Source organism: Dermacentor variabilis, chromosome 2, assembly GCF_050947875.1.
Source record: "Dermacentor variabilis isolate Ectoservices chromosome 2, ASM5094787v1, whole genome shotgun sequence".
Classification (NCBI taxonomy): Eukaryota; Metazoa; Arthropoda; class Arachnida; order Ixodida; family Ixodidae; genus Dermacentor; species Dermacentor variabilis.
The window spans coordinates 7163256-7188963 of record NC_134569.1 but is presented as its reverse complement, the minus strand read 5'-3'; the positions used below and the strand labels follow the sequence as shown (position 1 = coordinate 7188963).

At 51.1% G+C, this 25708-nt stretch overlaps 1 protein-coding gene across 4 annotated transcripts in view; it reads left to right on the top strand.

Annotated features, from left to right (window-relative positions):
- The window catches only part of Dp (transcription factor Dp), a 71037-nt gene extending 64070 nt beyond the window's left edge, over positions 1-6967 (top strand). For 3 of the 4 annotated variants that reach the window (XM_075679581.1, XM_075679583.1, XM_075679582.1), the window contains exon 7: positions 6269-6580. In XM_075679581.1, the coding sequence (XP_075535696.1) occupies positions 6269-6368 (100 nt within the window). In that variant the 3' untranslated portion in view covers positions 6369-6580. Of the gene's footprint in view, positions 1-6268; positions 6581-6793 lie in introns of those variants that run through there. The other variant, XM_075679584.1, reaches the window with a different exon arrangement.
- Positions 6968-25708: the final 18741 nt, after the last annotated feature.

The window sequence follows — 25708 nt, the reverse complement described above, 5'->3', positions numbered from 1 at the left end:
GCGACATGAGCGCGCCAGCTCTAGCTAGGCGAGGTAAAGCGGGCGGCTTGGTGGCAGGAGTAGACGGCGGCAGCGTTCTGGCCGGGCAGCTGGATGTAGAGCTCGGGCCCGTAGCCCGACGGCTCTTGTCTCGCCCACGGGCGCAGAAGCTCGAACGCCGGCCTCGGGCAGCAGGCGGCACGACAGACGGGGGTGGCGTTCTGGCCGGGCAGCTGGCTTAGAACTTGTGCCCGTAGCCCGACTGTTCTCGTCCTGCCCACTGGCGCAGAAGCTCACCGGCCTTGAGGAGCTGGCGGCACGCTCAGGTAGACGGGCGACGCACAGGAACAGGTTGGCAGGAGGCCCCGGTCGGGTGAAGTCCTGGTGGGCTCGGGTCCAGAACCCGACGGCCCGTCTTCAACACCCGCTCCGGTGGTTGACCTCCTCCTGCCGTCGCTTCCTGGGACTCTCCTGGCATCTCCCTGGCATCTCCCTGCGTGTCCTCTAGTGTCCGCTCCTTCTGCCAGCGCATCACGCTTTTTCTTCTTGTCTGGCCGATTCGGCATTCTCGGATTGGCTGCCTGACTCCCCGTGGTCTTTTCCGATTGGTTGCTTTTCTTCTTTTTGTTGTTTCATGCGCCGCGCGTTCTCGTGCCGGACACTCTTCGGCGTCGTTTTCCTTCTTCCAGCACGGAATCCGCCTCGGCGCACGTGCACTCAGTGTCGTCTGCTCCTGACCGTCCCGAACACCGCACCGTGTCGCGCACCACACATCACATAAGCCCCTTTTTTAACAAGTTTTTCAGAAGAAAAACTGCCGCTCAGTGCGCGACATAGTTCACACATGCTCGGAACACTACAGTCACAGTCATGATCTGTTCACAAGAACGCACTGTATGGTTCCAATGCACAGTTCACAGAGTGGCACAGTTCACTGAGCATACAGATGAAAGACATTAACAATTCAAAAACACCACAACAACTCAATAATAAAAACTGTAGCACCAAAGGCTATCACAACACACTCTATAAACAATCAAGTTGAAGTCACCAAGTTCGAGGTCAAAAGTCCGTGAAGAGCCATAAGCGAAGCATCGGCTCCTTCAGGTGACCCTCTTCCACCTTAAGCGGAATAGACATCTGTCTTTTCGTTTAGAGTACACTGGCCCGTCTGTGGCCATAACGCTCCAGGCATTGATGTCTCTGCTTGGTGTCGACCACGTCACTGCCTGCGTTCTAAGGTAGTGATAATTGTAATGTGTGGTTGCAGCATCTGTGCCAATGGTCGGACCACGCGCGAGTACATCAGAACAGAAAGGATGTTCTGACTCCTTAAAGCCATAAGCTGGTGGGGTACACATGCTTGAGCCCTCCCAAGTGCACATAGTGTCACAAATAGTTTTTGTCTGAGTCGAGGGACGCAGTAAAGACCCCTCAATACTTTTTGTGGAAACCAAACACGGTTCCACAGGAGCCCTGACATTTTCAGGTTCATCTTGATCATGGTGCGAATCCTCCGACGTGCTATCTTTAGCCTGTAGGAGGTGCTCGGTTCCAAATTTTTCAACCAAGCCCATGCATGGCAGCTCTGAACCCTGCACGAACCAGTCATTGCCTGCGCTGGGTTCACGCAGCGCTAGTTGAGGTACGGAAGCAATATGCTCCTTGTCTTGTGACCATACATCAGTATCTTTGCCTATAATGGCATCATTACAAGGTATCTCTCCTTGAGACCTTTTTCTCTCGCCAAGGCCTGACGTCATGTCGGAGGGAACCCTTGGGTCACCCCTGCATTGCTGTGCTGCATCCTGAACCATGGAGCTCGTCCCTTCGGAGCAAGCCTCCGCGAGTGCCTCGATGCGAACGCGCACCCTGCGAAGCTCTTCCTCCAGGCGTTCCCTCTCAGCTGCCTGTTCTGCAATTCGCCTGTCACGCTCCCTCTGAGCTTTCTCGCATATTAGCAACCACCTGTCTTGCACCCACTTGTTCAAGTCTGCCCCATGTAAACCTAATCGCTGGGCCACGGTGGCTAAGTCAAACAAACTAATTTCGGGCTGTTTCTTGCCCACATATGCGCCCTCAGCCTCTGCGACTTTTAACCGCAATTGTAAATTCTTCTCCTCCAACGCAAGTTCCTGCTTCTTGGCTTCGCGCTCCGCTGCCCGCTCTTTTCGCTCCGCTGCCCGTTCTTCTCGCGCCCGCGCTTCCTGCTCGTTCAACCATGCCCTCAACTCCGCACCTTCTAGCCCCATGCACTCGGCTAAGGCTAACAAGTCTCGTGTGCTAGCCATAGTTCCTAGCCGCTAGAATAAAAAATATTCAAATGAACGGCTTCGTCCTGTCGCGGACGCCAATTTGTGATGCCTCTAATATGGGGCAAAGGTTCGTGTACTCAATGGTTCGGTTGGTTCTCTTAGGCGGAGCCTCCGAGAACCCAATTCAGGACAAAGCCGTTGGTTTGAACACACACACAAAGACTTTTAATCAAACAAAAGAAAGCTTAGAATAAGTAGAAGAAAATAGAAAACAGAAAACAAACATTCAAATAGGCATAATCGCAGATAGAAACACACATGGGGCTTGCATGCGGTTAACGAGTACGCGAGTCCGGGCTTGCCACGAGAGCGGGGACGCGTCACAGTCTCGACGCGGCGACGGGGGTGGCGTTCTGGCCGGGCAGCTGGCTTAGAACTCGGGCCCGTAGCCCAACTGTTCTCGTCCTGCCCACTGGCGCAGAAGCTCACCGGCCTTGAGGAGCTGGCGGCATCGGGTCCGGAACCCGATGGCCCGTCTTCAACGCCCGCTCCGGTGGTTGACCTCCTCCTGCCGTCGCTTCCTAGGACTCTCCTGGCGTCTCCCCGGTGTCTCCCTGCGTGTCCTCTAGTGTCCGCTCCTTCTGCCAGCGCATCACGCTTTTTCTTCTTGTCTGGCCGATTCGGCATTCTCGGATTGGCTGCCTGACTCCCCGTGGTCTTTTCCGATTGGTTGCTTTTCTTCTTTTTGTTGTTTCATGCGCCGCGCGTTCTCGTGCCGGACGCTCTTCGGCGTCGTTGTTTTCCTTCTTCCAGCACGGAATCCGCCTCGGCGCGCGTGCACTCAGTGCCGTCTGCTCCTGCCCGTCCCGAACACCGCACCGTGTCGCGCACCACACATCACAACCTCGCTCGCCTGCATGACATTCTGACCTGTCTCGCATCTGCCGGCCTATAGCTTAACCTCAAAAAGTGCCGTTTTGTTGCACGCAAGCTAACCACCTTGGGTCACATTATCTCAAAAGACGGCATCCTCCCGGACCCAGACAAGCTCCGCGCCGTTGCAGACTTCCCAACGCCCACGTCTATCAAAACTCTCAGAAGTTTTATTGGCTTATGTTCCTATTTTCGTCGCTTCGTACGCAATTTCGCATCCATCATGACACCCTTGACAAGTTCACTTTCCGCCAGTAACGGCATGGCAGCGTGGTCACCTGAATGGGATGCAGCATTTCAGCAGTTGTGCCACTTGTTAACCTCACCACCGTTTCTTTGCCACTACGACCCTGATGCTCCCAGGGAAGTTCATGCTGACGCCAGTGGAGTTGGCCTTGGCGCGGTCTTAGCTCAACGGAAAGCTGGCAGTGATGAATGCGTCGTCGCTTATGCGAGTCGTACTCTAAAGAAAGCAGAATTAAATTACTCCATCACAGAAAAGGAGTGCCTAGCGATCATCTGGGCAGTAAGCAAGTTTACCCATACCTTTACGGCCGTTCTTTTGCCATAGTTACTGACCATCATGCTCTTTGTTGACTTTCTTCCTTGAAAGACCCGTCGGGACGCTTGGGACTTTGGGCACTTCGCTTCCAAGAGTACGACATCCGCGTCATGTATCGCTCCGGTCATAAGCCGTCCAACGCTGATGCGCTCTCGCACTCCCCACTGACGCCTGATTTGGCATCTTTGTCAGCTTCCTCGTCCACCCTGTCACCGTTGACCATTACTGACATGCTCACCGAGCAGCGCAAGGACCCAACACTTGTAATGTTACTTGACTACCTTGCGGCTCCGTGTGGTATCCCTTCAACACGAGCACTGCGTCGCCAAGCAATGTTGTCCTGCATTTTTCCGTGCGGGACAACATTCTATATCGCCGCAACTATATGCCCGACGGTCAGAAATGGCTCCTTGCTATACCTCGTCATATGCGCTCTGACATATGCGCATCTTTTCACGCTGATCCCCTAAGCGCTCATGCCAGCATCCTCAAGACTTACACAAGATTGCATCAGCGCTATTATTGGCAAGTCATGTACAACTTTGTGCAAAGGTACATTCAGTCTTGTACTACATGCCAACAAGGCAAGACACCTACTCAGCGTTTCACGGGACTGTTGCAGCCGCTACCATGCCCATCCTTTGTTCGACCGTGTTGGCATTGACCTCTACGGCCCGCTTCCATGCAGCGGGGGTGGAAATCTGTGGATTATTGTCGGCGTAGATCACCTTACTCGCTACGCTGAGCCTACAGCTCTGTGAGCAGCGACCGCCCGTGACGTTGGTTTTTTCATCCTTCGCAATTTTGTTCTTCGCCACGGTGCTCCCCGAAACTACCGAGTGATAGGGGCCGTCTCTTCCTGTTCGCTTGTGTGGCTTTGGATACCAGCCCACATTCCTGGCCTTTCTTCCAAACTCCTGGCGAGTTATCATGTTCTGTACCGCATCATAGAGGCCACTTCACCGGTCAACTACGTCGTCGAGCTCCTCACAGTGTCCCCAGACCTGCGTCGTCGTGGGCGAGAGGCAGTACATGTCAACCGCCTGAAAACGTGTTACGACCCGCTCATCTTCTTCGTGCTCTGAGTCGCTAGGATGGTTACGCTTCGCTCCCGGGGCATTGTAATGAAGCAGACGCGCCTCTCTGTATGTTCCGACTGAAGAGGAAGACAAAGAACCGTGTCATGATCGCGAGCGAGCCCCGTGCCACGGACAGCCCTTGCAGTGCCTTTACGTACCTAGCGTTCCACAACGTTGTGAACGACGGTAAAGCTCGTCGCAGTGCCAGTAGATTACTACATTGGAGATTGGGCATGATTCTGCCATGCGATCGGCTGATGGCCATGCTCATGAAGCGGCGCTTGAGTCTGCAGATGACCGCCTGGCAATTACAGTGAGCACTTAGCAAGTCTATATGTGCCCTTTACTGGATGAAACGATGCGAGCGTGCATGTGGGCAAAAAGCTAACTGAATTTGCGCAACACAGCCTAAACTGACCACATCACAGTGTCAAAGCGCTCAAGATTGCATGCAAAGTGGTGCCTGCTTTGCGTCGATGCATGATGCACAGGGGGCTGCCTGACAGGCGGACGCGAAGTGCTACTGTGGCTTCAACCAACAAGCAATGACGGTCTGCATGTCTCAGGCAGTTTGGGGTGAACTAGTCATCAGTGGCAGTTTCTAGTGGAGCTGATGAATGATTTAAGCTTCATAGACATCTTTTTGTGCCCCAAAGTATGCAAGGCTTTTGACTTCCTACATGGTAAATTGAATTCTCAAGCTCGGTACCACTTTGTAAAGATTTTGTTTGGTGGAATGGCAGGTAAAAGAAAGTGTTTGCTGCGGCAGATAATTTTTATGCATTAATTCTTGTGCAACTGAAGGGGGATTGAAAATACTTTGTCGTAGCTGAAACTTCATTAACATGCCGTTCATTGTAGCGGAGTTGGGGCACATACAAATTGCAGTTAAAAAACTTAAGCGAACTGTAATTAGTGTACATACTACGTAGCAGTAAGTCAATGACCAAGGTTTTTTTATGTAACCAGTGTCTGGTATAAGGTGCGCCTGATTTTCCCGTCACAGAGAGCTGTTACAGATCGCATGGGGTGTGCCTGTGGCCTTGGGAGAGGTCAGCTGACCAAACATGCTGAAGAATATGCAGCCCATATCAGCACTGTATTTATCCTACTGTGCCCTTTTACAATGTGGATGAAGGGAGCCGAAATGATACTTGGAATTAACTTATTTCTTTGTTTGGGTTTTCAAAGCTAATTGCATTGCTCACATGGTAAAATGCAGTGTGAGCTTGTTGTGTACATCTGTCATCCCTACAGCGGAGTATAATGTGTACAACATCCACTGCAGTGATGGCCACTTCACAAGGATGCATGTAGTTGCATTATTGATGTTGCTTCTGTCAAATTCTTTGAGCTGGAGAAAGTAGCACACCTGGCCTGTGAATGAGAGAACGAGATGGTCCGAGGCCACTTTAGGAAACACAGGTCAAGTGGCTACTGATTGTTGTTTATCTGTGCAGGGTCCAGCGTGATTCATCACGGCATTCGAGTGTGGCATCACTGTCGGATGGACAACCTGGTTCCTCAGAGGATGAAGATGATTTCTCAGATTCGGACTGAAAACCTGTGATTGGTTGTGGCCAATGCCTTGTTGGGTCTGTTAGAGTCACATGTGTGTGTATTTCCTTTTCAAACCTAGCCGACTCACAATGCCTTTTAAGGTTAGGTGAATGCTGTACCTTTGCCTTACTTACATGTGTGGTTGTAGTGGGAATGTAATATGCTTGATCACTACAACCTGGGCAGAATAAACATAGTTGGCTAAAATGTGATGTGTTAACTTTTCTTCGGCTCACCTTTTCAACATCAGTTCTCTATGTCTACGCATAATCATAGTGTCAATATTTAAAAGGTAGATGTCCAGCTCTAATTTAACAATTCAAAAATATGTGTTCTTGAAGACTTGTGGAGTAACATGATCATGAGCCAAACTTCTTGTTTATGCCAGTGGTGCTTTGGCTTATTGTTAGCTTCCGATTTTTCAGTGTTCAAGCACGATACTCCGAAAGCAAGCCCAGGCGAGCCAGAGGGCCCAGGAAAAGGCAGAGCGTCACGGCGATCTGTCCTTTACGTGGGTGCGGCCAGCGGCTACAAAGGCCTCTCGTTAGGAAGTCTTGACAGTAGCTCCTCAGGATTAAATAAAGTTCGGTCGGTCGGTCGGTCGGTCGGTCGGTCGGTCGGTCGGTCGGTCGGTCGGTCGGTCGGTCGGTCGGTCGGTCGGTCGGTCGGTCGGTCGGTCGGTCGTCGGTCGGTCGGTCGGTCGGTCGGTCGGTCGGTCGGTCGGTCGGTCGGTCGGTCGGTCGGTCGGTCGGTCGGTCGGTCGGTCGGTCGGTCGGTCGGTCGGTCGGTCGGTCGGTCGGTCGGTCGGTCGGTCGGTCGGTCGGTCGGTCGGTCGGTCGGTCGGTCGGTCGGTCGGTCGGTCGGTCGGTCGGTCGGTCGGTCGGTCGGTCGGTCGGTCGGTCGGTCGGTCGGTCGGTCGGTCGGTCGGTCGGTCGGTCGGTCGGTCGGTCGGTCGGTCGGTCGGTCGGTCGGTCGGTCGGTCGGTCGGTCGGTCGGTCGGTCGGTCGGTCGGTCGGTCGGTCGGTCGGTCGGTCGGTCGGTCGGTCGGTCGGTCGGTCGGTCGGTCGGTCGGTCGGTCGGTCGGTCGGTCGGTCGGTCGGTCGGTCGGTCGGTCGGTCGGTCGGTCGGTCGGTCGGTCGGTCGGTCGGTCGGTCGGTCGGTCGGTCGGTCGGTCGGTCGGTCGGTCGGTCGGTCGGTCGGTCGGTCGGTCGGTCGGTCGGTCGGTCGGTCGGTCGGTCGGTCGGTCGGTCGGTCGGTCGGTCGGTCGGTCGGTCGGTCGGTCGGTCGGTCGGTCGGTCGGTCGGTCGGTCGGTCGGTCGGTCGGTCGGTCGGTCGGTCGGTCGGTCGGTCGGTCGGTCGGTCGGTCGGTCGGTCGGTCGGTCGGTCGGTCGGTCGGTCGGTCGGTCGGTCGGTCGGTCGGTCGGTCGGTCGGTCGGTCGGTCGGTCGGTCGGTCGGTCGGTCGGTCGGTCGGTCGGTCGGTCGGTCGGTCGGTCGGTCGGTCGGTCGGTCGGTCGGTCGGTCGGTCGGTCGGTCGGTCGGTCGGTCGGTCGGTCGGTCGGTCGGTCGGTCGGTCGGTCGGTCGGTCGGTCGGTCGGTCGGTCGTCGGTCGGTCGGTCGGTCGGTCGGTCGGTCGGTCGGTCGGTCGGTCGGTCGGTCGGTCGGTCGGTCGGTCGGTCGGTCGGTCGGTCGGTCGGTCGGTCGGTCGGTCGGTCGGTCGGTCGGTCGGTCGGTCGGTCGGTCGGTCGGTCGGTCGGTCGGTCGGTCGGTCGGTCGGTCGGTCGGTCGGTCGGTCGGTCGGTCGGTCGGTCGTCGGTCGGTCGGTCGGTCGGTCGGTCGGTCGGTCGGTCGGTCGGTCGTCGGTCGGTCGGTCGGTCGGTCGGTCGGTCGGTCGGTCGGTCGGTCGGTCGGTCGGTCGGTCGGTCGGTCGGTCGGTCGGTCGGTCGGTCGTCGGTCGGTCGGTCGGTCGGTCGGTCGGTCGGTCGGTCGGTCGGTCGGTCGGTCGGTCGGTCGGTCGGTCGGTCGGTCGGTCGGTCGGTCGGTCGGTCGGTCGGTCGGTCGGTCGGTCGGTCGGTCGGTCGGTCGGTCGGTCGGTCGGTCGGTCGGTCGGTCGGTCGGTCGGTCGGTCGGTCGGTCGGTCGGTCGGTCGGTCGGTCGGTCGGTCGGTCGGTCGGTCGGTCGGTCGGTCGGTCGGTCGGTCGGTCGGTCGGTCGGTCGGTCGGTCGGTCGGTCGGTCGGTCGGTCGGTCGGTCGGTCGGTCGGTCGGTCGGTCGGTCGGTCGGTCGGTCGGTCCGTCCGTCCGTCCGTTCCTCATTAAGTGTGATGGCCTTTGAGATTAAAAGGGTCCTGAACCATCCCTTGAGCTAGGTGAAGAAACGTTCTGCAGATAGCATATGCTGCTATGAATACCTCAGCCGAATTTTGCACCCATGTGCAATGTGTGGAGTTCACAAGTGAAGCACTGTCACTTTTTTCTCAGACACTCTTTTCAACAGAAGCCTCCTGCTCACCCTTTTTGCGGCCGCCATATTTTACCATATCGCAGATTCCCATACACAGCTGCTATTGATCAATAGCTGATATCACTCAAGAAGTGTGAGCTGATTATCATCTGCTCACACTCAGCCGCACTCGCCCACCGTAGGAATGAAACTTTGCCCACACTGCTTGTTGGGGTGTCATAGCTGGCGGCTCTCACTAATTTAATTTAGTCTGGAACACTCAACTAGCCTTGAACTATGCGAACTTTAAGCCCAGATTACACATATGCTATGCCTGCAACGCCTCGTGATGAATATTTGTTAGTGTCCACAAGGAACACGTGCCAGTGCGCACCCACTCCTGGCTGGACGTACTTCGTATTAGACTTGATATTGAGTGCCACGAAGTTTGAGATCTGGATTTGCCTACTATCTGTGGAGAGCGAAGACAGTCCACACCAAGTAGCACGGCCAGGTTGGAGGATGCAAGCGCACACTCCAGCCCTGGTGTGCTCTTAGTTGCGTTAGCCATATGTAGCTGTGTCTGCTGCCACCCTCCTTCCATCTGGCGACTCATTCCAAGAAGCTGCCTACCAATCCGCGAGAACAGCCAGTGAAAAAAATAGGAGATACAGCTATGCCTGATATTTTTCAAGATATTCTCAGCCTGGGTCTCAAATTCTGCATTACGTTGATGCCGGACAAGGTGGAACTACATGCGCTTGTAAGAAGTACGGCCAGCAGGACCAACCCATCTGAGGCTCAATGCATCATCCTTGAGCGCCTTGATGCCCTCCCAAAGAAGTTGAAAAGGCTTAAGCAATCTCCTGTTTCCGCATAGTGAAGGTCAGCGCTCTGTGTGTCCTTTTGCTACTTGCCATGTCCATTCTTTTGCCCTTTTTCGTTCAAAGATGTTGCCCTGCCAGCTGGATTGGATTCAGCCCTTAGTGCTCTACAGAGGGACTTTTGTCATCTTGGCCTGCTGTGTGCGACCCTCACTTAATGGCTGTACCCCTACAATTGTGCGTTGTGATGCAACCAGGCTCATCTCGCCCTCCCTGCTTTTCTACATGAAACAGGCTTAGCTTCCCATTTGCACTTTATTTTAATATTTTTTGCTTTGCAATTCACGAGACCCCACACCTCTTTTTCTCTCTTTCTTTTGTTTTGTAATTAGTGTGACATGTGATTTTTTCATATAACTGCACTCTCTTCTTTGACATTGTTTTACTTTAGTCTGTGTTGTCTGTCCTCTCGTTCATTATTTGCTCTTCCCTTCTTCCTAGCCTTATAATAAAAATAACTTCTTTTCCTGGTTACAAACTGAGGAAGGGAGGCAGAAGGTGGTATGCCACATACTAAGGCCTGCTAATTTCAATGTTTCCATACTCTTCTTTGTAAAGAGTAGGCAGGTGCTATGCCCCCTTTCCTGACAGTTGTCAGCCTGCTTCTTCCCTTATCTTCCTCTCGGTCCATTGTATATGTATATGTTTTTAAACTAATAATGATAATTCCATATACATGCTACCCTGGATGACCTCCTCTCTCACCTCCAGGGTGTCAAATAATATTGAAACTGAAGTCAAAACTGGTGCAGCCACTATCTTCAGCTAACCTGAAACTGGACCGATATTTTTTTTGCCATCTTGGAACCAAACTGGGACTTTGTGGAAGAAGTGTTCCTAACTAATTAAAGCATAGGCTCATCCCAGGCATTGTTGCTGAAATTTACAACTGTGCATGCCACTGCGCTTACAAGATCAGATCATGCCTCTTGTATCAATTTGGCACAGTGTGTGGGTACTGCCTTGCCAACAATTCCGCCACAGGGCTGAGCCAACTGTATGCATAAGCACTCACTGTTGTGCAGCACACTGCTTTTACTCAGTGCATCAGCTGTATTCAGGGGTTTATGCACAGCAATGCAATGGTCACACATGTTAGTTTCGCTATGCATTCGGTGACTGCTGTTGCTGCTGCGACACGATTAAGGCTTCATGAAATTTCTGCACAGGAAGCAACAACTAAAAAAGTAGGAGAAAGACTCTGGCTTTGTTTCATGGTGCTCTGCAGAAAGACTGAATAGAATATGTAACTTTAAATGCCCAAAAAACTGTGTTTGTTTGAGATCTCCACTCATCCTGTTATAAATGGCATGCAATGTATACTGAATTCAACTCGGGTGTTCGCACTACGTGTTTGTTTTAGTCGACATTAGGAAATTAAATGCATATTTTTACACAATTATTTTATTATTTGCATTCCTTCCATAGCTAAGCACCCTAGCTAAAATGTGCTACATTTGCTCAGCGCTTTCACTATGTCATTTGCTTTGCTAAATATTTCAGCTCTAATTTTGCTAATTTTCTAAGTGCAGGAAGTGTGCATAGATGTGTTGATTGTGACTGCTAGCTTTTTCAAAACAATACTGCATGTTCTGTTACTTTTATAAAATTGTACACATTATGCATAGGTAGTCAAGCAGTTGATGAGGTATTTTACTTCACTTTCTGGAGTATAGACAAAGACTGGCAAGTTTAGGAATCCAATGAAGCAGTAAATTTAGGAGAGGAGTAACGTGGTAACACATTGAACATCCACATAGGGCACCACGAAGCCCAATAGATGTACGAATCTGACATTCATAAATTCATCAGTGCATGGCACAGCATTATTGTGATTATTTTTAAAGTTATTATCTGCAGAAAATACGGTGCTATGCAGCAGCTCTGTACAATAAGTGAATTTGGTCCTGCTGAAGCACCGCATGTTTTATTTTGAACCCTAATAAATCTGTTGATAAATCTATGAAACAGTTTGAACCTCTGTGTTCTGCAGCTGAACCCGAGCCGAACCAGAAAAAAAAAACAAAATGGTTTGACACCCTGCCTACTGCAGGTGACTTAAGTGGGACGAGACGTTCATTTGAGGGATCGCCAGCTGTTTGTGCAGAGGCACGAGTTAGAGTAGGCGTGAGAAAGAAAATCTGGGGGCTTTTGCTCCTCGAATATATGACTCGGCCTAGGCACTGCAGAGGAGGTTTCTTAGCGCATGTTGCGTGCGTTTGTCCCCTAGACATGCCAAGCTCCACCGCTGGCTGCCCGCACGGTGAGGCAGTGGGCATGGACGCCCCATTTGGTGATCGCTGTTTCTGAAAGCGCAAGATTCTGACTGGTGTTGTGTAAGTCGCAGGTCGCTTTTTTTGTTGCGACGATAGGTTACATGTTTTACAAGCACTGCTCCAGGAGGGCACATGTAACCGGCAAACGGAGGCCTCAGGAGAGCACCGGAGCTTATAATAAAGCAGGCGGTGCAGGATCTCCAGGACACCCAAGGGGTAGCGGGGGCATCAATGCTGGAACCGATGCGTTCAAGAAAAAAATATATACAATTTCTAAATAAGCTGTATTGGCAGTTGGGATTCCTGCACAAAAAGTAAAAGAACAACATTAGATTTCAGTTTGCCCTTATCTATGAATTCGTAAGCCCTGTTGAACACCTGCTGCTGCCTAGAGGAGGTATTTGAATAGGTCTCCTTCTGTAGCCACACAGTAGTGAGTCTGCTTTATCACATCTTCAGTGGCTTTCTTGATGATCGATGCTCAAATTTTACTGCAGGCATCCGTTATCCTTGCCTTGAACAAATCTGACGTCTGTCTTGGTCTTGTAAGCGTGATCGTTCACATATAACCCCAAAGAAAGGAATCCAGTGTAGAGAGGTCAGCTGACCTAGCCGGCCAATTTGCAGGACCGAGCCTTCCAATCTATTACGCATGAAAAGTCTCATCCAGCCAGTTGTGTGCTCGGCTACTGCTGCGTGTGCATGCCCCATCTTGCTGATGCCACAGAAGTGGAAGACGTGACAGTGGGACTTCGCTGAGAAACTCATCAACCACTCCTTTAAGGATTTAGTCCATGTAACGCTGTCCAGTCAGTGTGTGATCGAAGAAGATGGGCCTGATTATAGCACCAGTGTAAATTCCGCACCACACAGTGAACAACCACTGGTACATGTGCTGATTGCGCTTTACCCAGTGCGGATTGGAGACACTTGAATAGTGTGCATAATGGCAATTTACCTGGGCGTTTCTGTGAAAACTGGCTTCATCTGTGCACATGATGTTGCTCAAAAAGTCCGGTGACGCACCCGCATTTGTGAGGACACAATTCGAGAAATATAGGCGATTCTACAGGTCCATATCTTCCAAGCATTGGTGATGGTTAAGGTGGTACGGGTGAAAGGCCTTCATTTAGAATCCTCCAAACTGATGACTTGGAAAATGGTAACTGGGCGGCCACGTCCCGCACGCTACCGAGAGGGTTTGAGGGCATAAATGGTAGAACATCCGGGCGGAGGCAAAGTCTGAAAGGTGGAATTCTCCGCCGCTGTTTCTTGGTGCTGCTGGTTTGTCTCAGGTTTTCATAATTTCTTATGGTAGTTAATGCGTTTGGTATAGCACCTCACTTCCATGACTGATATATGTTTACAGCCATTTGCAGCTCCGAAGGCAAGGATCGTGTTTTCCTTCTGCACATTAGAGAAAGACATGGCGACTGGGACGAAACAAAACGGACCTTTAGACGTTTACATTGATGTCAATTTGCTTTTGGGGTGACAGGTTTTGTGGCAAAAAAAGAACAAAAAACATCCATGCACTTCACACTTAAGACAACAGCTACCACAGCTTGTTTCCAGCCAACACCATACACATGTTAATTCGGCCGGGGCACGGCAGATAAGGCACTAGCTCAATCACAATCTCTCTCTTTATTTCCCTTATTTTGTTCTGGCTAACTCGGAAGGAGCCTGTTTGAGGGCGCTGCTTTATGATGCAGGTGGGAACACAGTCGCGTGGTATTCTTCATATTTCGCAGGGTTTATTTATCAATCGTAAAAAAATTAGTACGCAATTAGTATGTCGCAGAAACTACCACAGTTAGATGTCCCTTGGCTGTGCCTACGAATGCCTCATTGGCACTTCAATAATTAGGATAGTACGTCTGGAGATAGATACTTACAATGACCTAATGAAATCTCAGTAATGAAAATATTACTGGCAGATACTCCACTGTACTGGAAACAATATGCACTGGATTTTCTTCAAGTAATGCATTGATTTATTTTTTAAATCTGGTGAATGATATTTCATTAGGGCAATTTATATATATTTAAGACCTCTGCATACAAGTGACAATGTTTCCATCCCTAATAAAAGTTATAAATTATTAGACATTTTTTTCATGAGTCGTTGGCATTGTTTACTGGAAAGAGAAGCAATACTGAGACGAATATCATTCATGTGCATTTCACACACTGTTGATAAAAAACTCAGCCGAAGGGGTAACTGAAGTCTAGGTTTTATTCATGATCAAAAAAGCACGCAAAACAATTTGAAGCTTCGTGAGCATGCAACAACATATTCATTCTCTAGGCATAGGCTATCCATACCCTTAGAAATAATTGTTAATTGTCTACCGCTTTTCAAAAATATTATGAAATTTGTCCTGTGCATATATTTAAATATGTTGTGACACGCTGACGAAGATGATGTTTTAATCCTGGTCGGAAGAAGACGACACTCTGAACTTTGCGCACTGTCTACCATGTTGTCAGCTGCTAAAATTATTGTAAATATCTTGTAGATATACGTCTGACTGTTTCTAACCCCGTAACATTTTTGGTGGAGGTTGCGGGATCATTATCAAGACGGATTTACACAGTGGGCGCTCCTTGGCTGCATCTACAATGCTAGCTCAAGGCGAGGATGCTTCGAGCCCGTCAGCGCCCACGCCCACCGTCATTCTAGCACAACCCCACGACCCAGGAACCTTTTCTGGCACCGACGACACTGATGTTGAAGACTGGCTTCAACTATATGAGCGGGTAAGTGCCAGCAACCATTGGGACCACACCATCATGCTCGCTAATGTGATACTTTACCTCGTGGGCACGGCACGCGTCTGGTTTCAGACCCATGAGGAGGAACTTGCCAGCTGGGACCTTTTTAAACAGAAGCTCAAAGATTTGTTTGGCAAGCCTGTTGGACGTGAGCGCGCCGCCCAAAAAGACCTCGCTTCGCGTGTCCAGACGTGCACTGAATCCAGACGTGCACATCCAGGACGTGCTCGCTCTGTGCTGCAAAGTGGATCCGAATATGCCCGAACCTGATAAGGTTGCACATGTCATTAAGGGCATAGCAGATGATGCCTTCCATCTCCTTGTCTTCAAGAATTCTTCCACCGTGCAAGCCATCATTACCGAATGCCGGCGGTTTGAAGAAGCCAAGAGTCGCCACATTGCACAGCCATTTCCCCGCCTTCCCAACACGGCTGCTACGTCCACCTGTGAAGACCTCCGCAGTCTGCCCACACCCAATCGCTCTGATGACATCCTCCATGTAATCCGACGTGAAATAGAAGCCGCATCTCCTGTCACGACCCCCACCCATGGCCCCGACAATTACCAGGCGACCGTCTTATTGATACAGTCGGTCGTGCGCCAAGAATTGGCCAACGTTGGCTTGACCAACGCCTGCTCAGTTAATCGGCCTGACTACACTCCGTCCAGCAGTGTCATACGCACGTGCAACCTGAATGCCCCAACACGTTATAGCAACCCGACCGAATGGCGTACTCCAGACAGGCCTATATGCTTCACTTGTGCCCGTATCGGCCATATTTCACATCACTGCCGGTCTTCGTGGAATTCAACCCCCTGGTCCTAGCACCCATCCCACGGCCCTCATGCTGCTCCTCGGTTCGCCCCGCAAACGCAGCCATCAAGTTCTGGCAACACTTCTCTTCCTACCCGCTCTAGCCGCTCTCCTTCGCTACGTCGCCGCTTCTCCCGATTGCCACCATCTCGCTAATCACCGTCCCCTAGCTCGTTCCGGCGCACCCTTCCGGAAAACTAACGGGTGCAGCACCTGGAGGTGATGCTGCAAAACCGATCCAACGCAAAAATCCTCTTCTGACCTTGCCCACACATCGGAACCTCATTAAAGTGAATGTAGATGGTGTACCTGTTAGGCTCTGATTGACACTGGCACGCACATATCTGTGATGAATGCTCAGCTTCGGAATCGTCTCGAGAAAGTCCTCACTCGTGCTCCGTCGCCTATGGTCCAAGTCACCAACGGTGGAACACCAGCCATTATTGGCATGTGTCCGGCTCGCGTGAGTGTCGCTGGACATCATACTTCTGTTTTACTTTATGTTCTAGAGCACTGCCCTCACGATCTCATCCTGGGCCTTGACTTTCTGTCTACACATTCCGCTTTGATAGACTGTTCTGCTGGTGTTGTGCAACTCACTCTACCTGCTGCTATTGACCGTCCCGATAGTGCTCCGATACGGCTATGTTCCACAGAGCATATTCGCCTCCCTCACCGTGCCGTTACCTACATAGGTGTCTTTCCCGTTCCACCTGTACCAGACGGTGACTACATCGTATCCCCTAATCCGGATGTCCTGCTCTCGCATAACGTTGCTTTTCCTCACACCGTCATTACCATCTCGAACAACACATCCTGCCTTCCGCTTGTGAACTTTGGACTCTGTACACAAGTACTCCCGCGCGGAATATCCCTGGTGCAAATAACGCCAGCCAGAGACTACCACATTTTGGCTTTAACATGTGACAGCTCCTCGTGTTCAACTCTTGCTTCGCCCCCTGTCCCTTCAGACTTGAATGCTCTGACAAAAATGATTGCTTCCGATCTTCTGCCCCAGCATGCTCAAGAACTACGTTGCCTCCTTGCCTCATACTGGGACATATTCGACCTTGGAGAGTGCCCTCTAGGACAAACATCTCTCGTAAAACATCGAATAAACACCGGTGATGCGGGCCCGATCCATCGGCGACCCTACCGCGTCTCGCCTACTGAGCGACATATCATCCAACATGAAGTTGATAAGATGCTTTCTTGAGACATCAAACCTTTTTGCAGCCCATGGGCATCGCCTGTTGTACTAGTTAAAAAGGACAACAGTTGGCGATTTTGCGTCGATTATCAACACGTCAACAAGGTAACAAGGAAAGACGTCTATCCGCTACCATAAATTGACGATGCCCTGGATTGCCTGCATGGAGCACAATATTTTTCGTCCATCGGCTTTCGCTCCGTCTACTGGCGAATTGCCGTCGATGACATGGACCATGAGAAGACAGCTTTTATTACTCCCAATGGCCTGTATCAGTTCAAAGTGATGCCTTTCGGTTTATGCAATGCCCCGGCCACATTTGAACGAATGATGGATGCCCTCCTAAACGGTTTCAAGTGGTCCATCTGCCTCTCTTACCTGGACGACGTGATCGTTTTTTCGCCGACTTTTGCAACACACCTCGAACGCCTATCAATGATCCTATCTGTTTTCCGTCAGGCGGGGCTACAACTAAATTCGTCCAAGTGCCACTTCGGTCGTCGGGAAATTTCTGTGCTCGGGCATCTTGTCGATTCTTCTGGTGTACGCCCTGATCACGATAAAATGCGGGCAGTGAAAGACTTTCCCATGCCAACATGTGCCAAGGATGTTCGAAGCTTCTTGGGCCTTTGCTCCTACTTCCGTCGCTTTGTCCGAAATTTTGCAAACGTTGCGCGCCCACTCAGTCAGCTCCTCAAGAAAGACGCTGCATTCATTTGGAGCCCTGAGCAAACTGGTGCTTTCACCGAGCTGATTGGGCTGCTTACGTCCTCGCCCATCCTTGCTCACTTTGATGCATCAGCCCCAACAGAAGTCCGTACCGATGCCAGTGGCTACGGTATTGGCGTTATCTTGGCACAGAAACAAGGGCGAGAATGTGTTATTGCCTACGCCAGCCGCGTTCTTTCCTCTTTATTATTCCATCACTGAATGCGAGTGTCTGGCTCTCGTTTGGGCAGTGGGTAAATTCCGCCCCTATTTGTACGGCTGCCAATTCACAGTCATCACTGATCACCATGTTCTGTATTGGCTTCTGTCCCTCAAAGATCCTTCAGGCGCCTTGGCCGCTGGGCTCTGCGCCTTCAAGAATACAACTATTCAGTTGTACACAAGACCGGCCGCTTACATCAAGATGCAGACTGCTTGTCGCGCCATCCTGTCGACCCTCCTGACGTTTCTGCGGCCGGCATACCTGTCACCGTTCTCTCTCCGGCTACTTTTCGCGATATTGGAGCCGAACAACGTCGGGATGCCTCCTTACAAGACCTTGTTCAACGGCTCACTTCAACGACGCCCGATCCTTCCCTTCGCATGTTCGAACTCCAAGATGGTATATTGTACCGCTCTAACATGCATCCGGACGGCCCTGCCCTTCTCTTCGTTGTGCCTGGGCATCTGCGTCAGACTGTTCTTGTCCAGCTTCATGATGTACCGACTGCAGGTCACCTTGGCGTGTTACGGACTTATGACCGCGTTTGTCGGCGCTTCTTCTGGCCTGGTCTATACCGTGACGTCTGCCGTTATGTCGCTGCGTGTGACCTTTGTCAACGACGCAAAAAGCCGACCGCACTTCCTGCTGGTCGCCTTCAACCACTTGACGTACCATCAGAACCATTCTTCCGTGTAGGTGTTGATCTTTTAGGCCCTCTTCCTACGTCTGCTTCAGGAAACAAGTGAATTGCTGTACCAACAGACTACGCCACCCGATATGCAATCACACGGGCTCTTCCGACAAGCTGTGCAACCGATGTCGCCGACTTCCTCCTAGAGAATGTCATCCTTCACTACAGTGCCCCTCGACAGCTCCTCACCGACCGAGGCCGTCACTTTCTTTCTAAAGTTGTCAATGACATTCTACACTCGTGCGCGACTAAACACAAACTTGCTACTGCTTACCATCCACAAACGAACGGTCTAACTGAGTGCCTTAACCGCACCCTTACTGACATGCTGTCCATGTATGTCTCCGCTGACCATCGCGACTGGGACGTTGTGCTGCCGTTCGTTACTTTCGCCTATAATTCGTCTCGCCATGATGCCGCAGGCTTCTCTGCATTCTTCCTCTTGGCCGCCACCCTACGCTACCTTTCGACACCGTTCTGCCTGCTAGTCTGAATTCCACATCCGAGTACGCTCGTGAAGCCATACTCAGAGCATAAGAAGCACGCCATATTGCCCGACGTCTGCTTGTGGAGTCGCAGGACAATCAGCGGCGCTTATATGACGCCCGCCATCGTGACGTCCATTACACACCGGGCGCTCTGGTTCTCCTTTGGTCGTCATCGCGACGCATTGGCCTCTTGGAGAAGTTACTTTCATGCTACTCTGGCCCTTACCGTGTCTTTTGTCAAGTAACTGACGTCACGTACGAAATCGCCCATCTTGAGCCAACCGTGGCTCAGCAACGCTCCGACGTGGTCCACGTCGCGCGTCTTAAGTTGTATCATTCGCCCACTTCCTAAGCAGCACCGAGCTGGTGCCATGCTGGTGCTTCAGCCGCCGGTGGTCATGTGACAAGCTGACGAAAAAGATGTTTTAATCCTGGTCGGAAGAAGACGACGCTCTGGACTTCGTGCGCTGTCTACCATGTTGTCAGCTGCTACAATTATTGTAAATATCTTGTAAATATACGTCTGACTGTTTTTAACCCCGTAACAATATTGTGTATGTGCATAGTGTTTACAATGTAAATTTAAAGCAATGTCGAAGTGAGAAAATACGGATGAGGCAGCCACCGTTGGTTCTACTAATGCGGTTGCCCTCTTACTGTCAGGATTTGGAGAAATAAAGCGAAAGTGTGAATTAAAAGTCCTGCATGTATGCGCCAACAATAATCTAGTAAGCTACTAGCCACAATAAAATGTTAAGTGAAAAGGTCGAGGTAAGTCAAAATAAACCTCAAATGATGCTAGTGAAAAAGCTGTACTAATGGCACTTTAGGTGTGTGTGGAAAGGGGCCTTCTTCAGGCGTCGCCGAAGCTTCCTGCCTCCGTGTTGTCCTACCATGGGCATAGAGTTTCCTACAAAAATTAGTAGAGGGAACTCTGGCGCTAGTGTCTACGGGAGCTGCAATGGAAATGGTTGTCCAAGCATAGGAATTATGGTATGGTGTTCTAGAAAGGGGTAGTGGGCTCAGGAGCCGGAATGCCCTATGCATTGCAGCGAGGCGGAGAGTGTGGACGGGACGCGGATTTCGGTGGCGGCGCTGTAGTCGCATGGGCTGGCTCCCTCCGTTGCTCCGACATAGAATAAAGTGCTTCGCGTGCTTGTTCACGCAGGCATGATTCGCGACGTTGACTGTTTTTTGGTGTTTAAACCTACCATTCGAGTCTGTTTCGCGCGCAGTCGGCCGAACATGTGAGCAGTAGGAAGGTCGAAACGTCAACGGCAGCGACCCTGCTTCGATCCCGGCTGTGAAACAGGATATAAGTGGAAAAAGGGAAAGCAGCTGTCGTTCACCGCGCCGAAAGATGAATAAACACGGCGAATTTGGGCACGCAACTTGCACCGCCAAGACAAAAAACTCGACGAAACGTGCGGTTTGTGTGCGAAACACGCTAAAAGAGTAGGTGGATTTTTAAGTGATTCAACTGCAGATGGCCTAAGGGTGACGATATCTAGCACATTATCACTGCTGGCTTACCTCGTCAGCCAGCTGGATTTAGGTATGTTATGACATCCAGGTTAAGCCAGGATTCGCTGGAAAACTTTTTCGTTATACTCAGGCAATCATGTGGGTCTAATGTCCACCCAACACCAATGCAGTTTCTAATTGTCGTTAATTGCCTATCCTTTTATATCCTTGCGAAAATAGTACACTCAGGCAATGCTGACCTTAATGGAGCTAGTGGAGAAATGAGTTCTCTCCTGAGTGCGCAAGATGCTCCAGCTCAATAAGCCAGGGCTGCTGTAATCGACCATCCCATTGAGGAAGGAAACCTAGCTTCAGCCGAGCGCATGCTTCATAGTATTCCTGCTGAGCACAGAGAGTTGGTGGAGCAGAAGAGCGACGACTGTCTAATACATTACATGGCAGGGTATGTTGCTAGAAAGTTTCTGAAGTGTTATGACTGCAACCCCCAATACGGAAAGCAGAAACTCTGTGTGACATGCGACAAGGGAGGGTTGTTATATCCTTCGCTGGAGCTTTTCAGGGCAGTGAAGAAGTTGGAGGACATCTTCACTGTATTCTTCAGCCGAGAGAAACTGTGCAGTGACAGCATAGTGGATGTAATGTTGCTAGTGATCGGAGAACTTCGGTTATGCCTTAGGCTGCAGCCAGCACTAAGATGCGCTCACAACAGAGTTGACCAAGTTCTATGTGCTGACCAGGCTGCACTTCTATGTAAAATGGATCAACCAATCGCGACAGGAACGGCGTAAAAAGAAATTGCACGCGAAGATAAGCCGTTCCTCATAGTGCCTCTCTCGTAGCAGCCATGCACTTTGAGAAAGGAGTAGCTGCCCATCTCTTGTACCAATAAAGAGTTGTTTGTGGCTACCACGAGTTCTCTTTATTTTGCTGTGTTACGAAATTTCGCTATCCCTGGTAGCCACTACGACCGCATAATAGCGTGGAATCACCATAGGATTAATTCCCTAGCTTTCAGTGGATATATGCTATATAACCTCATCATATCTGGCCTCTGTTCCGAATGTGTTAGTACACGCGCCGCAATTGTTTGGCTCACTTGAACTTGTGAATGCAATTGGGTCCTGACCTGTACAAAAATTGTTAATGGCAAATGAATTAAGCAATTTACCCATTCACATATTTACCTCTTCTACGGTGTTCGCGAGCTTTTAGTTTAGAAATCAGTCGTATCGTTGTGCGGCCGTTAGTCTGCACTCGTTGGGTCGGCTTTATTTTCACGCAAGCTTTAAGAACGTCCATCTTTCCACCTTTCTCTGCGCCTTGTCTTAATTTCAGAGGAAGTTTTCAGAAAACATGCTGCGGAGCTGCGCGCTTTCTTTTTTCGGCGTGACACCAAGCGAACACGGCTTTCTCTACGTTGAAAATGCTCAGTTTCTCGTTCCGTACAGCCCATGCTCTAGTGGCGCCATCTGGCGGCGTCGACGTGAGATGCCACACCCGCCGGGCTCTCCTTGACCCCACTACCCCCTTCTAGTTCTACCCCCTTCTAGGAATGTCCAGAATAGCGCCCTAGGGCGCTATTCTGGACATTCCGCCATTTTCTTCGATTCATGACGTAGGCGCGACGCAAACAAAATGGCGCTGGTGGCCCCGTTTTGCTTACGTAAGGTGACGCCAACTTGACGTTTCGCCTAAGAAACTGAAATGAAGGCACTGAATGTGGCGTTATCGGTAAAGCAAAACAGCTTTCCTCCGCTGTAAAAATAAAGCAGCTATCTCAAAGCGTATGATTATTCCGTCGAAAACGCTTCTCTCTTCCTCCGTCTGCTGCGTACAAGCCGTCGTCTGCTTCAATAGCTAGGATGCGTGTCCCCGCAAAATTGAATGAGTCATCGCATGTCGGCGCCAACGCGCTTGTTTTCTTGAGACAACATACGCGACTTACCAGTGGTGATGCGCGCACGTTCTAGGCCACGTTATCGCTATCTCGTGAAACGCAGGTGACTCAGCCCGACTCGGCTGGCTGAGAAACTGCCGAATATCACCGATAGCGTTGCGCGCGCCAGAGATATCCACTAGCGCGACGCAAGCGCCGGCGCTGCCATCTCTTGTTCATTTCGCTGGTTACTCGCACCGCGGGAGGAAACTTTAAGGGGCGGCCGCCTGAAGAAGGAGACTTGTTGACAGTGCGGCTTCCCACGGCATCTACTTTCGACCTGACCAACCCCAACGCGGTCACCGTCACCTCATGCGTACTTCGACAGCAAGTTGTAAGTTCTACGCCCTTTTCACATTGTGATTTCAACGCCGCCTTCACTATAAACGTGATCATCAGAGTTGGGCCTAGCGTTAGGTCTAACGCTAGGCCGAATCTTGGCCTTGGCCGCTTGACGTGACACCGTCGTCATGGGGCCACCATCGCAAGTCGACGCATCCTTAGAACGCATGGAAATTGACGTTCTGAAAAAGCAAGGCCGAGCAAAGAGAACATGACCCCAGCGTCTCTTGTGTTGACCAGCCGCAAGCTAAGCAAGCGAAACTCGCCCCAGGCGCGGAGGCAGCCGAGACGCAGGCAGCCAGCGCCGGAGCAGCGTTGGCCAGAGACACCACGGAGGCACCCGAGACGCAAGTAGTAAATGGCAGCGAGACCCCAGGCGCAGCCGAGACGCAGGCAGTCAATGCGACCCAATGGCAAACTGTACCAGGCAAGCGGCAGGCTGTTAAGGAGCGGAAGGCAGAAAACTTCAAGTACTTTAAAGAATTACCATACCATGTAGTAGTCATTAGGCCCACGGAGAGGCGCAACATTTCGTCATTTCCCCGCGCCACGCTAGCCACTGCACTGAACAAACTTGCGGTTGACGCACATTTAGCTAAGCTAGCGGTCTACAAACCTGACAGCAGAAGCAACACGATCACGGCTATTGTGAAAGAACAGCAGCATGCTGTGAACATTTCGAGGCAAGTCGAGACGCTATCCGACCCGAAGTGGGGTACTGTCAATGTCACTAGCTACATGGCACCTCCAAAGAACACCGTGCGGTTTGTAATACACCAGGTTGAGCCTGGTAGCACCAACCGGGATCTCATGGAAAACATTTTCTCCCCGCATGGCACAGTTCTTGCAGCGAGGATGTTAGGCAAAACCAGCACAGCCATCGTCACGTTAGAGGCACCTAGCATTCCGCAAAGGGTCTATTATTATAACTGCCCGCTCAAGACCCACCCATTCAAGAACAGGCCAGTATTATGCCTTTCTTGTCACAAAAGTGGCCACATGCAAACATTTTGTCCAAACAAACCGGTGTGTTCCCAGTGTGGAGTCGACCATGACCAAGACACCCAGTGCGGAGTGCCTTTTTGTGTCAGATGCCAAGAAGAAGGCCATATGGCAACAAGCCCCACATGTCCGTACAGAGCATCCCAGGCGCCTTCGCCTCGATCAGGACGGTCAAGAAGCCCAACGCGACGATATGAGGCCACTAGACGTAATAACAAAAGGTCAGTCACCCCAGCAATGCACAGACAGGAATCGAAGTCACCAGCACCACAACAGGAAGCAAGCGGTCAATCCAAGCACCATCCACACAAAACACCGAGTAGGCACCGCAGCCCGTCAAGTCAACCGAAGCAACCTCGCCAGTCACTATCTAAGCTTGACCAAGCTATAGCCAAAGCGCAAGCCGATCTAGAGAAGGCACGGTCCTTGATGATTAAGACACAACGTGCTTTCAACGAGTTACTAGAAGAAAAGAAAAAAGTCGAAAGCGCAGAGAAGTTTCAGAAGGCATCAGCTAGATTCTGGGCCGAAAACCCCCGGACCAGCCCTTCTACTCCTCCAATGCCGGATAAGACCTCTGCTCCTCCAAACCCATCCCCACAAAAGGTATGCCCGCCGCCCACATCGCAGTCGGCATACGAAAAACCCGATATGCTTGCGAACGAAAGGATTACGGCAGCATTGGCGGATATCGGGAAAAGACTTGACGCCCAAGAGGAGAAGCAAGCCGGACAGACCAACGTAACTGCCCAACTGGCCACAATCATGACGAAACTGTGTGCACTAGACACGATTAGCAACCAGCTCAGCCAAGTTCACGTAGAACAGCAGAGGCTCCGCCTTGAGCAAGATTACATATTACAGCGACTGGACGCCCTAGAAAACAAGCAGCCACACCCAACCAAGCACATCTCCGCCGGAAAGCAAAGGTCGGCCCGCTACTAACAGCATAAATATGGCGCCTGTTTCCCTCGAAGATACACCGGACATCCTACAGTGGAATTGTCGAGGTCTTCAAGCCTGTGCAACAGAATTGAATCTTCTATTCGAGCGTATAGGTTATCCAAGCATTCTTCTGCTGCAGGAGACCAAGGGACCATCTCCGGGTCTTCATCACTACAAAGCTATGTTTTCTCCCAGCATCACGCATGCTCATTGTGGACAGGAGAAAATACAAGCACAAGCCGCCATTTTTGTACATAAAGACACACCGCATGCGCAGCTGGACACCGCCACCTTCTGCACACCACATCAAGAAATTGTGGCAGCGAGAATACGCTACAACAACAAGCATATAGTCATCGCTAGCGCATACTACAGATACATCGGCAAAATCGCAGGATACAAATTATGATTGGTTATGGCAGCTGAAACACGCCTACCCAAGGGATGCCATTCTGGTAGGTGGGGACTTCAATGCGCCGCATGAAACATGAGGCTACCGAAACTCAAGCTCAAAAGGAACAAGACTTAATGCAGCCACGGAAAAGGCAGGGCTTTTGTTGGCCAATAATATCGACTATCCCACACGACGCGGTATGCAACCTGGGCAACGTGACACGATTCCAGACCTGACCTGGCACTCTGGAAACATCATTAAGGATTGGCGGTGCGGCCATGAGACAATGGGTAGTGATCATTACCCAATTTGGATTGAGCTGAACTCGACTCTCAGAAAACGAAGACGCACTACTCAAACAGTCAATTGGCAAAAGTTCAGAGAGGCACTCGATGAACATCTAGAGGAACTTCCTGTTGAGGGCCTCCTGCGCAGGGCCAAAGAACAAGCCACCACTTCCACACTGGTGACAACAGATGTCCCCACATCAGATACCCACCTCCTCAATCTCTGGGAGAGCAGGAAGCAGGCAGAACAAGAATACCTATTATCAAGAAAGGATTATAAAAAATTTCTGACTTTGCGCAAGAGAACAGCAGAGGCGAGACGATACGCTAAGCAGCTCACCCGGGAGAGATGGCTAGACTTCTGTAGCACTCTGTCACACCGTTCCGGTACAGGGCGCTTGTGGCGCACCTTCCGAGCTATGAATGGTCAAAAGAAGA